This window comes from Centroberyx gerrardi, chromosome 7, assembly GCF_048128805.1.
Source record: "Centroberyx gerrardi isolate f3 chromosome 7, fCenGer3.hap1.cur.20231027, whole genome shotgun sequence".
NCBI classification, from domain to species: Eukaryota; Metazoa; Chordata; class Actinopteri; order Beryciformes; family Berycidae; genus Centroberyx; species Centroberyx gerrardi.
In genome coordinates, this window is record NC_136003.1 from 23,107,548 (window position 1) to 23,120,515 (window position 12,968).

At 40.7% G+C, this 12,968-nt stretch overlaps 1 protein-coding gene across 1 annotated transcript; it reads left to right on the forward strand.

Annotated features, from left to right (window-relative positions):
• On the forward strand, positions 1-12,481 carry mafk (v-maf avian musculoaponeurotic fibrosarcoma oncogene homolog K). The gene is made up of 3 exons (XM_071925751.2): positions 1-130; positions 7,708-7,786; positions 8,304-12,481. The coding sequence occupies exons 2-3, from the start codon at positions 7,742-7,744 to the stop codon at positions 8,736-8,738; spliced, it is 480 nt and encodes a 159-aa protein (XP_071781852.1). The 5' UTR covers positions 1-130; positions 7,708-7,741; the 3' UTR covers positions 8,739-12,481.
• Positions 12,482-12,968: the final 487 nt, after the last annotated feature.

The following is a 12,968-nucleotide window of genomic DNA, read 5'->3' on the forward strand; positions in this document are numbered from 1 at the left end:
ACGGGGATACACTGCTGTTCGTGCGCCGGACACTTTTTACCAATTGTGTCAAGTTACTTCAAGCCCCTCTGTCGGAAATCTACTCCGCAAGATTTTACGCATTCCCGCCACAGATATCCGCGTTCAAGAGGTGAGGTTGTTTTTTTGGGAATAATGTTTTGACATTCCTTTCTAGATTGCTCAAGTTCTCACGGTGACATATTCACGCATGCAGACGGGCTTATGTACACACGCCCTACATGTAGGATAAGTTTTGATCCTGGTTATCTAAACATATGCTTGTGTTGACTTATTAGATTGTTTTAGTTGTGTGGACACGTGTTGGATGTGTTGGAGTAACCTAACATAATGCCAGAAATAAGTGGCTTAGCGCTCCGCTAGTCGCCAGAGGACGTGAAAATTAGAAAAAAAGTAGAAACTTAGAAAAACATTTAGACTAACTATTTTCTAACTAATTTATCTGCTAAAACCCAGTCATTGAAATCGTCATCGCTCCTGATAATTTCGCACATTAATCTATGTGGGTGAACTGGGACAGCGAATCAATATTCCCAGGTATCCCTTTACGAATAACAGTAATCAATTATATAGCCTATATATATTTAGAAAGTCACTATATAAAAAGCGCTGGAAAAGTTAAAATATCATCCAGCATCTCTAGGTAAAAAATAAAGAAATTATACAGAGAATGTCCCATAGTAATAATAGGGGGGGAAAATACCACAATGTACGATATAGTCACTATAAACTCATTATTGAGCAACACATAAACATTATAAGTCATAATAGGAATATTATAGTTATGTTTCGTCGGGATTTCAACACTGGAACTCAACTCAAAATTGGGAGTGAAATATATTGATTGGCATATTGATACAAATTCCGATAAAAGTGTTTTCCAATCAACTTTAATTACTTAGAAGCCTATTTGAAAGCGCACGTTTAATGTAGGCTGCTGTAACGCAAACTATCGGTCTACTTTTGACATTGGAAACAACACGTGGTCTGCATTTTAGACTTGTGGGACAAAGGGCACGGTGTGAAGTCAGACCACCAGGAGGACACAGGGCAGGACCCGCACACAAGAAACAAGCCGTAACCAAACAACACGTTTCCACAATAACATTAGCTACATGTCTAGGATAACAAAACGCTTTCTAGGCTGTGTTTCATTAGACAACAAAAGGCCTGTATGCTTTCAAAGTATCCAAAAGTAACCCCAATATCAAGCTAGAACAATAAGAAATTGTTTTGTTTTTTTCAACAAATAATAAAACAAAGTATGCCATTGCAAGTGCCAATGTTGCTACTCAGCAAAGTGGCTGGACTGAGAGACAAATTTGGGCTATGCAATGCTGTAGCCAAGTTCTTGTGTTGCTGTTTTTGTGCTGATTTGACAATAAAAGCAGTTAAAACTTTGAAGTTTTTTAAAACTTTGAAGTTTTAACTGCTGAAGTTTGGAAATTGAATGTAAAAAAAAGCTGCTATGTGGCTCAAAATATCTCTCTGCCCTGGTAGATTTGGGACTTCATTATATTTGTATTATTTTGATGCTTGACATGACATGGTAGTGGAGGGTAAACCCATTTGAACTTGGTTTACCTGTTGTGGAGTTAACTCACCTTTTTAAGTGAACATAACTCTTTATAATGTAAATTCACACATCATAGTGAGAACCAAACTTTGGTGATGATAGGGAAACAGCTGAAATTAATGTTTTAATCAAAATGTGATTGACTTTTGTTTTGTTTTTGTTTGATTATCACTGATTGGAGGTCATTGTTTGCCCTTTTTGTTTACCACATCACTGGATGAGCTATGTCTTTTTTTTGTTTTAATGACTTGGACTCATGACCTTTTATGGTCATTGTGATTTATATATGGAAAATATTTGTCTTTCAGTAACCTTTTCCACTTAGATGACCACGGAGTTTTGTCTGAGGAGTTTGTTTGAATCACCATTGTTTCTACAGTGAAGTGCTTTAGTGTCTGCTGCTTTTAGAGAGGCGGTGGGAGCGTGTGCACCGCTCTGTCATGAGGCGAACATGTGGTTCAATCGCCAGTGTGATGATGATGATGTCTTCTTGGGACGCGGGAGTAACACAGGCTGACTCATTTCAGTTAACTCAGTAGTGTGACGATGACGAGGCATATAGGGGAGATCTGCCCCTGGACACGCATCGTATAGTTTTCACTCGTCAGATAGTGTTTCTCATTTTGCCGGTCAGTGGTGAAAGATGAAGAAACCTGTACTTAAGTGATGTAGGATTTCAAATGTTTTTGTGGGGGAGTATTGTGAAAGTGAAATAGCTGTGGTTAGTGATGCTATGACTCACAGGGAACACGTTCCCTATGATGTGCTTTGCCCTTCTTAGTGGAAAAAGATGTTGAGAATTGATTGACTTTGAAAGGTGACGATTTTATACGCAGATGAACATGGGGAACAGACTTTATACAGGCTATAAGGAATAGCTGTGTGTTCAGGACTGCTGTACATCCATCCCAAGTGTCCCACTGACATCTATGTGCTGTCTGGGGCATGAGAGAGAAACACACACTGTCATCACCGCAAATAGCTTAGTATACTGCTCAGTCTGCCACCCACAGTGATTTGCATCCTGCCTTTTCCTGCTTTTCTGTCAGAATTCCTGGATCTCAAACCAGAGCTTTCACCGCATTCTGGTCAGGGCTATGAGAAGACTGTCTCAAAGGAAAGTGACTAGGTTTTTTTTCTTCAGTTTTTGGTTTGTTTCTTTTCTGTGGGATCGTGTTATTAAGATGTATAATATACTTGTAATAGGGAACAGTGTTGCTCAGAGGCTAATGGAGAATATTATAGTCTCAAAGCCAGAATTTTGGATTTTTGAGTATTTCAATTATTGGGAATTCCTCATTGATTCTTCATGGGCGGGACTTGCCGATGTGAAGATCATTTTCTTGGCAACTTTCAGATTCCACTGCAGCTATTCAGCTTTAGTGTTTGCAGCAGTATAAACAAACAATTTATGCTCTCTAACCACGTTCGAAATTTGTGCTTTGCTGTCACATCCTGTCTGTCCTTGTGCCAATGCCTCAGCCAGTCAATTTGAAAGAGAAACTTGTCTTCATTTCAAGGAACTAAACATAAACAAAGCCAATAGTAGGGCCACGATGATGTCACAGGTAGTGCCATAGACTAACCCTGGATCCAGCCTTTAATGCTTGGATGGCAGGACTGGATTAATAATTGAATTTTCCACTGGAGCCGTGCATAAACAAGCCTTTCTCTCCATTGGTATTTCTTATTGGAAAATGTGAGAGGTGATGTAATGTGTAATATAAGAACTGTCATTTTTTTGGTGTTTTTTTTGGCACCGTATTCATATTTCCCCCTTTTCTTCACACATGAATGGCACCCAGGTAGTAAAAATGGGACAGGTATGTCCTTGTTTTTTGCATACTTGACATTCCTTTGAATCCCTGTGTCCCCGGTTGGGAGAATAGCTTTGCTCAGACGCTAAGCGAGCTCCTCTCCTCCCTTTCCGCACAAAAGTTCCGGTGGTCATGCCAACCATTTCCAAGGTTCTCTGTACTTTTCCTTCCTCCCTGCGAAACAACGGGATTTTCCAGGAAACGTCAGATCGGGAGGGTGTGATTCCCTGCCGCTGGTCGTCGTTTTTACCAGTAAACAGCATGACTCACCGCTCAGCTATGCTCTCCATTTCCTTCACATAATATCCCACCAAATGTGCTGCGCTGGAGAAAGAGCGGAGTGCAGCGCGCCCCCAGTCTGTAGCAAAGTCTCTCCACCTCCCTGAGAAACACACAAGAGCAGCAGAAGGGAGTGTGAGCTTTCTCAGAGGAACCTAGCGGCTGGCTGCGAAGGGCAGCGACAAGTCTGCTCCCTGCACAGGCTGCTCCCAAATCGAAACAAAAAGAGAAGAAAAACAAATAGCCCAGACAAGCCGACACTGCATTTATCACTGGAGCATGAGTACCTGAGTCTTTGATATGCTGTTTATTTTAGGAGAAGGCTGGGCCCCAAAGTGTTACCTGCCATAACTGAAGTATAGCCTTGAACTTGAGCAGATGCCCGACTTACAAAAACAGGCTGGAATCCCACTTTTTGTGTTAGTGGACAAACACCACATACGTTTATTGAATTGATTTTGTCTCACTTCATGAGCTCAAATGTGGAGTTTGTCAATATGTTTCATAAATTTGTTTTTACAGAGCAGTTACACAGTTTGAACACAGAGTTCTGTCTTTGCTTGGTTCTGCCCTTCTTAAAAATAGTCTTGAAAGGGACAATTTCTCTTCAAAGCAGTGTGCACATCCAAAGCCCAAGGAGCAGGTTTACCAGAAAAAATGCTGCTTCCCACATCAAATGGAACACTGGCTTGACAAACATCCATTGCCATGTAATGTTGTGTGCATGGTGCTTGTAATAGAGATCGGTCAGTTAGTCTCATTTGATCGCTTGTCAGTTATCTGAACTGTTGTGATAATGTTACAGTTGAGTTATAAATTAGTGATTACAGTGTGGTGAGAAACAGTTTAGTTTTGATCATGGCTCATCGTTCACAAGAGCAACTCGAGGTGTGAAACGTTGCTAATGTTTACCAAAAAACAAAGTGAAAGATAGACAGTTTTCCTTTTAAATATCACCCACCAAGCAAGGTTGTGGTCCCTGACTTTACACGCACACGTGCATACACACTACTTTTGATTTGTTTGGGCAAGTGAAAGATGTGAGACACTTCTGAATTCCAGACATGTTAAGAATTTCACAGCAGTGGTTTTACAAGTGGGATTGTCTGAACTCCACCCCCAGAGCCGGGTGCATAGCAGGACATATTCTGACTGCATGTACCCTCTCAAATGAAGACCTGCCTGTGTGTGTGTGTGTGTGTGTGTGTGTGTGTGTTTGTGTTAGGGTTTGCACATGTGTGTTCACTCAGGAATGCGGTTCTGTTAACCATTCTTTATCCACCATCTGTGGCTTTTCTTTGAGGTATTTTCCCAGACTTCTTTTCTTACCGTTGCGAAAAGCTGAATAGGAGAAACTGTTTTCTTGAGTAGAGTCAAAAGCAAAGATTATTTGTGAAACATGCCCGTCACTTTTGTGTGACAAAATGATAAAAGAACGGATTTGGCTGTGTAATGTAATTGCGATCCTTCTTTGAAGAAACTTTGGCATCCTGATCAGGAAACCTCATCCCTCGGCCAGTTGCAAAAACATAAGCACATGCTTAAAGAATTTCATGGAAACGACATGGCCTCTTGGTTTAAGTTGGAGGCCTCTTGTATTGAGAGAGGGAGGCCCCACACCACTTTTCCATAATCTTTGCAACAAGGAATATACCCAGGGACCCCCTCTGACGCAACACCGCTTAAATTAGGCTGTTTGGGCCAACTTGCTGTCGAGGAATCTTGTATTTTGGTTCGTGTTTGATGCCTCCACCATCTCAATTATGCAGCTCTTTGTTGTACATTTTGCAAAATGAATGAAGAACCATCAAAGAGAGCACCAGATGTTCTGAATTTCCAAGCAGGAATTGATGTGGTTCTAGATTTAACAGTTTAGTCGGTACATCTATTTTTCATCTGTTTCTTCATCTGTTTATTTTCCAAGTGAGTATTGTCTGAGGTTCCCTTCTCCCTCCCTTATCTGCCTGTGACAAAAACACCATAAATACATAAACAGCGACTGCACTATCAGTGTTGTTACAGATTGAGTTTACACCATTGTCACAATGATGATTTCATGTTTTAGGTCTGACAAATTTATAGTTTTTCATGTTTATTGCACTATTGCTTTCATTCAGCGACTGCACATCACCAACAATTGCAAAGCCCTGTAATATGTGGATATATTTACAGGCACATCTACGATTAACATCCCCAAAAGAATAACCACACCCAGAGCGGTTCCTTCCAAGAAAGCTGCAGCTAACCGGACTGCAGAAAATATTTGCCCACCTAGTGAGGTATCACTTATCGCATGCTCACTTAAATTGTTTAGCTGGCAGAAATTTGTGTCAGCACAGTGGGCTAAATATAACCACTAGAGTTAAATAAGGGCATGGAGCGGCTCAGGAAAGCCCGGTGTAAGAGGATCCAACCAACGAGACACAGCCCCGAATCGATAGAGTACATTGTCTCAAAGCAAAAATACATCAGTGACTATAAAGGAAACTATTTCTCTGTGACACTCTATCTTCAGGAATTTTCCACATGCGTATCTGCTGCCCTGTAAAGTTCAGCATAACTTTAAATGTTATGCTGATGTGATGGCCTGTTTTACCACTGCTGATAAATGTCTGTGATGAGGAGACGGACAGCGGTGTGCGTTGGCTCTGTCTCTGTACAGTCATCAGACCAGAGGAACAAACTACGTGAGAAATTGGGTTTTAGGGAAGTAAAAGGGGAGGAAAAAAGTAAAAGGTCATAGCTAAGTGGAGACTCTGCTTTTGTATACAGGATGCCTTTAGGTTATCAACACAAGTTATCTCTGCTGTGTATAGGTTATGTTGGGGTTATGTTGGGGTTATGAATGAGACTTGTTTACCCTTTTGGTGACCATGTGACTCACACTCCCACGCCCATTTGCAGGGCGTTGCCATGGCAGCAGTCTAGCACGGAACAGTGCGCTCGCAGACAGTCGGCCTGGTGTGCAGGTCCTGAAATGGAGCCTTTGGGGGGCGGGGGGGGGGGGGGGGGGGGATGTGCGCCTCTCACAGGATCACAGCACAGGGATCTCTCTTTTTTTGGCCATGGCAGCAGTCTGCGAAGCATGTGTGTGTCACTGTACCGAGCAGAGAGAGGCTTTTCTAAAAACTGCCTTGGCAAAATCACTTGGGCAGAGAGCTTAGCACAAAGTTGTATGGGGAGAGAGAGGCGGCCTGTTTCTAATCTTGCTTGGTCTAGTGAACTACATTGTCAAAGTCCTCCTCCACCAAGTAAATACGGACACTCAACAGTACAAGCATCTAATGGTGTTGTGCTGCCCTCTGCTGGCAGCTCAGGCACTAACACACACACCCAAATATTGACACATGACGTAACCCTGGAATGTTGTTGTGGTATCTTCCGAGCAAAGGTGGAAGTAACTTATTACCTTTACTCCCGTTACTGTGATGGAGTAGCTCCATCTTTTGAGTATTTAAGTCAATAATTATTTTTTTTTAAGTACATTTTTGCTGAAGTATTGTATTTGGCTACATTTTAAATCACATGCATTACAGAGTACACATTTTGAAGGCTCTCATCATAGCATCATAAATTGGCCAATTGTGGAGCCATTTGCAGTACTTTGTGAACTTTATTTTGTAATTTATATTTTTTCCAATTAAAAGAATCTAAAATCTCCTCTTATCCTTTTAGAATTGCATGGAAAAGATCACATGTGACAATGTTCTTTTCTAAAAAGTAACTCAGTAAAAGTTACACTGTGTACATTTTAAATTAGCTATTTTTGCTTTTACTTAAATAGATTTTTACACCGGTTACAGTAGCCTACTTCTACTTGAGTAGGATATTTTAGTACTCCTTTAACCCCTGTGTTTGAGAGAATTTATTCATAATTGGGTGAAAAGCAGTGTATTCAATGTCTTTTCTAGGCTTAATCTTGGGGTTATGGGGATGCAGCAAATAGTCAGTGACACATGTTTACATGTTAACACTGAACACAGTTCAGTAATTACATTTTTTCTTTTCACTTCTCAGTGTATCTTCTGTGAGATTCAGGCCAGTGGTTTGCATGCAGGGAATGACGACTCATTTCAAAACAAGCAAAGCTTTAAAGGTAAGTTTGAAGAGCATTTTGCTTTAATTTGACTTCATTACCGCTCAGAGGCGGAGCTGCTCTGCTATGGAGCCGATACAGTGACTTTATTACCATCGAAGTTGCCATCGTATTTGGAATTGAAAAAAATGGCATTGAAAACAAAAATTTAACTGAAAAAAAAACATCAACATTGAAAAACTTTTATTGAAAATAGTATTTATTGGAACTGAAAAATATTTTTTTGGCATTGAAAAAAAATGTATTGAAAAATTTAACATTGGCCGGCATTCTTCTTCTTGTCAGTTTTTCAATGCCAAGATTTTCTTTCTTCAATTCCAATAAATATTATTTTCAATGAAAGTTTTCCATTGCCAATGTTTTTTAGTTTTTTTTTCAGTAAAATTTTTGTTTTCAATACCAATGTCCTATTTTTCAATGTCAATTTTTTTCCCATTCCAAATACAACGTTTCAATGCCAAATCCTAAAGTCGCTGTATCGGCTCCACACTCTTCCCTCCCTGCCACTCCCCTGCAGGTCAAGAAGGAGGCGGGTGAGAATGCCCCGGCGCTCAGCGACGACGAGCTGGTGGCCATGTCGGTGCGGGAGCTCAACCAGCACCTGCGCGGCCTGACCAAGGAGGACGTGGTGCGGCTGAAGCAGCGCCGGCGCACCCTGAAGAACCGGGGCTACGCCGCCAGCTGCCGCATCAAGCGCGTCACCCAGAAGGAGGAGCTGGAGCGGCAGAAGACGGAGCTGCAGCACGAGGTGGACAAGCTCGCCCGCGAGAACGCCAGCATGCGGCTGGAGCTGGACGCCCTGCGCGCCAAGTACGAGGCCCTGCAGTGCTTCGCCCGGACTGTGACCCGCGGGCCCCTCTCCCCGGGCAAGGTGGCCACCACCAGCGTCATCACCATCGTCAAGTCCTCCAACCACAACTCCAGCCCGAGCCCCTTCTCCGCCCCCTCCTAGTGCCGACAGGACTGGGCTCTCCGTATCCCGCCTGGTCCTTACCGGTTCCTTCCGACCCAGCCTTGAAAAACCCGCTCGTCCCGTACTGAGAGGAAGCTCAGTAATTAGACTGAGGGACGGAGCCGGGTGGCGAGCTCTATGTGATATTATGCTGCATTCACTACTCTCTCTCTCTCTCTCTCTCTCTCTCTCCTTTCTTTACACAATCTACATTGTCTGTGCACTGTGCAACCCCTCCCTCACCCCCCACTCCACCCAAACCCCACCCAGCACCGGCAGGGCATTGGGCCTCTCTGACCCTACCTCCATGACTGATAGCAGAGATTTGCTTTTACTCCAGTGTGAAAGAGTATTTGACATGCCCTGCTATGGCAGCACTGGCCTAAGATGGCTCTGATGCTTTATGCTATTTTGCATATACAGAACATCAGAGATTTAAGTAGTACGCATGTGACAGTAAAGCTATTTGTAAAGCCTAAGCCAAATCTTTTTTATTTTCTGTCTGTAAAAGCACATATTTACCAGTGTCTCAGTGTAAATTGAGCCATTGAAGCTGTTGCCTTAAAAGGATCTGAGTGATCTTTGTAAAATATATATTATCTAAATACTCACATGCAGTTTTTTCAAAACATTAAGATATTATTTTTCCAGTTTTGAGGCTGGTTGGAAATCTCTTCAGAGCCACTATGCAGTTGATAACTGACCCACGTTTAGCTGAAGGGCTCCACTGGCGATACTCTACTGCTAAAATCTCTTTCCTGGTTGTTGAAAGATTTAGAATAGACTATCAGCAGTCAATCATACCAGATAGTTTGTTTAGCAATCACAAAGTAATGCGACAGAAATGGGAAGTCAATATACACCAACAAAGGCTTGCATACATCAGCTGATTCTGGCCTAATTGTGGAGTTTTGCTGTTATATCGAAAATTTGTGTGTGAGAAGTTCAGCAAAGCTCCACAATCAGGCTGATGTGTGCAAGCCTTACTGGAGTATATTGACTCCCATTTATGTAGATTATTAGAGGCCTATCTGATGCATCATATACTTGCTGTCCTTGCAGTTCACCCATGAAGCACTTGTGCCACTATTTTATAAGCTGGTTAAACACACAGGAAGCTGTTTGGAAGGTGCGGCATGTGATTTTTCACTGGTGTCTTTCTAGCCCTTTTGACAAATGCTAACAATTTCTGCTTCCAGTTTCTAAAAAAACCCCAAAATGATGACTGAGAGGACACCATGATTAATCAGATAGACTCATTAAAAACAGAACAATCCTGTTCATTTCCACAGGCCATCAGGAGCTTGTTGGATATTTGCTTGGCTTTGGGAAGATTTAACATTTCCCAATGTCCATCATTAATTAGCACTTACTATGAAACTGTAAAGACAGTATAAAAGAAGAGTTACTGAAATAAACATAGATTCACAGGGGAATATCACAGATAGAGGCTATTCTTGCATTTCTGAAGTTATTCAGTTCTGACTGTTGTGTGGTCTGACCACTTACTGCAGAAGGTCAAGCCAAATTATAACTAAAGATGATATATTTTATGATATTCTACAGAGCAGCACTTACTTGGTGATCTTTTGCCTCTTTCCTTTTATATACAATGCCATTTTATGGTAGGTAATCCATATTGGATATAGCGATAATGAGAGCGGTCCTCACTAATGAAATGCAATTCAACTTACTTCCTGTATATTACAGACTTGGACCTGAGGCTCTGTTTTCAGTTTTAACGCGAGAGAAGAAAAGATAAAGCTCTCCACTGCCTCCCTCGTCACTTTACATTGAGAAACTCCGTCCAAATAGAAATCATTCCTACTGCTGGGTCACGAGAAAGTGCTGCTGCCGGTGTTGGTCACTCTGAAACAGTAGCTATATACCTTTGCTTTTGACACACTCTTCTGCAAGAGAACTCCTGACGCCCATCTCTAGAAACAGTGGTGTCACGACGACCGAATGCAGTAAACGTCTGGCAATTGTCCATTTTTTAAGATATTTAAATTGAAATATGAAATTCACTTGAAATCAAGTCGTTGTTACCTAGGATCCATTCCTAATTTGGAGTGAAGTCGATAGAGATTGCTCATGTCAGGATCTTCTCTTGGCGAAGAGGACATGACTGTTCCTCCCCTGTTCCATAGCTGCAAAGAACACTATGGGGGACTTTGCTGCTGTATGACCTGCTGTGATTTTTAAGCAGGGGCATTGCTGTGCTCTTATTCTCATTTTGTATTTTCACTTGGTTTATATGTTGATACATCCCATGTTTTTCCTCCTGATATTTAGTTTTATATATATATATAAATATATAAATATATAACATATTTTTCTATATTTATGTCTTTTACTATCCCGGGAGTGGTGTGATCATGTAATCATTCTTTGAAGTCTAATTATTTTGATGCTGACCTTTCTCAGCAAGATAGTTTATCCACATTTACCATGAGAAAACCATTCTCATAACTTTTTATTTTTTTTATTTTTTATTTTTTTTATTTATATCCCACGAATAGTTCTTCCCAGCACATAACATTTGTCTAATCCACACATTGGACTGTCAGTGTCTAGGTATATACAGTATACAGGCTGCAACTGGATTATCTCTGCCTTACCCCAAATAGTCAGCAAATGGCATTAGATTAACTGTTTATATGCCGGAAATGACATTCTGTCTGCCAGTACACACTGTCGGCACAGAGCACATGTGCCGACAGTGTGTGTCGTATGTCTTTTACCTTTTACAACTCGTAGTTCCATTGGAAAAAAGACAATACCAATAAAATGTTCCAGGTCAAATATCTATGCAAAGAAATTCAAAGTGACAATTTACCTTGATCACACATTTCAAGGGTATTTCGCTGAAATATATGCCAAATATTTCTTTATATCATGGAATTCTACGCACTTGTATAAATATTGAAAACAATTTCCATACAAGAGCACATTGGACTGATGTGATCAGGTTTAAAAATGGCAGTTATTAGCCTAATGTTGTGCTAGGAGATCATTCAGGGGAAAAGTCCGGTTTCAATACCAGTCGGGCTGCAGCCTTTTGGGTTACTCTAGTGGAAGTGTTCATGGGAACATTTCACTTAGAATTAGAGTAACATAGCTCTTATAATGGAGCACTAACCTGCATGTAAAGTCAGTTATTATAGTAATACAGATTAAGTGTTGTGGATTAAAATATAGACAGACTTGATGTTTTTTTCTAAAGATGCCAATTTCACCATGATGGAAAGGCTTGATTTAGTAGACAGTTTGAAATGATGATGATGATGGTAACGCTTTTGTAACAGCTAAGAAACCTTACCTGAAAAAACTTCCAAAGCTGCTAAAAGACTGTCCACCCAGACCTTTTTATCTATTATGTTTAAGGACTGTACTAAGCCTGAGTGTAGATTGAGGCAGAGGAATATACAAATCTATTTTACACGTAGTTTACATGATAATCCATTTCTCAGCACATTAAGTTATACAACGTTCATTCTTCTGACAAACTTTCCAAAGCATTACAGTGACCTCTTGTGGTAAAGTTTCACAACAAAATGCTGTAAAATGAGGCATCTTCGTCTTTTAGCACTTATTACTGTAAGGCATTTGGATCTGAGGAGAGCGCTTTTTAGCAGCTCACCTTTAAAAGAAAATAATGTAATACTCAAATCATACACAAATGTAAGAATACATATTTCTGTACCATGCCATAATAAAAGACAAACCTCACTCCAGGTGAATTAAGTACTCTGTTGTTTATCCTCCGTCCGGTGGTATAACCCGACCTGGTAAAGGTCCGTTCATGGTATCAAACATTAGTTCAGTCCATCTTAAGAATGATCTGCAAAAGATTTTTCCGTGCCAGATGTAATAGACGGTTTCTCCAGGCCTTTTTTTGGTAAAATAAACTTAAGCAGAACTAAGTTTATCAAATAGTTTTTAAGGGAGCATCATATAGAGGTGAAGATTGTCTCTGGTGTTGGTGTTAGATGATGAAAAGTGTTGTTAGTAAATCAGGCCTGAATAACTGTGTTCCCACATAATGATTGATGTTTGTCTATACATAGGACGCTGTAGTGAAAATGTTTAAGATACCATTGGCTATTTTATATTTTCTTATGAACAATAACAATGCAAGTGTATAGAAATTGGGTTGCTAGTATATATTGAGTGGGTATTCATTCATTGTTTTATTGTATGTATCCTATATTAGGCCTTAAAGGTTAA

Coding starts and splice junctions, on each gene's coding strand:
- mafk (XM_071925751.2), top strand. CDS start 7,742: ATGCAGGGAATGACGACTCATTTCAAAACAAGCAAAGCTTTAAAG. Junction 7,787..8,303: donor AAACAAGCAAAGCTTTAAAG/GTAAGTTTGAAG, acceptor ACTCCCCTGCAG/GTCAAGAAGGAGGCGGGTGA.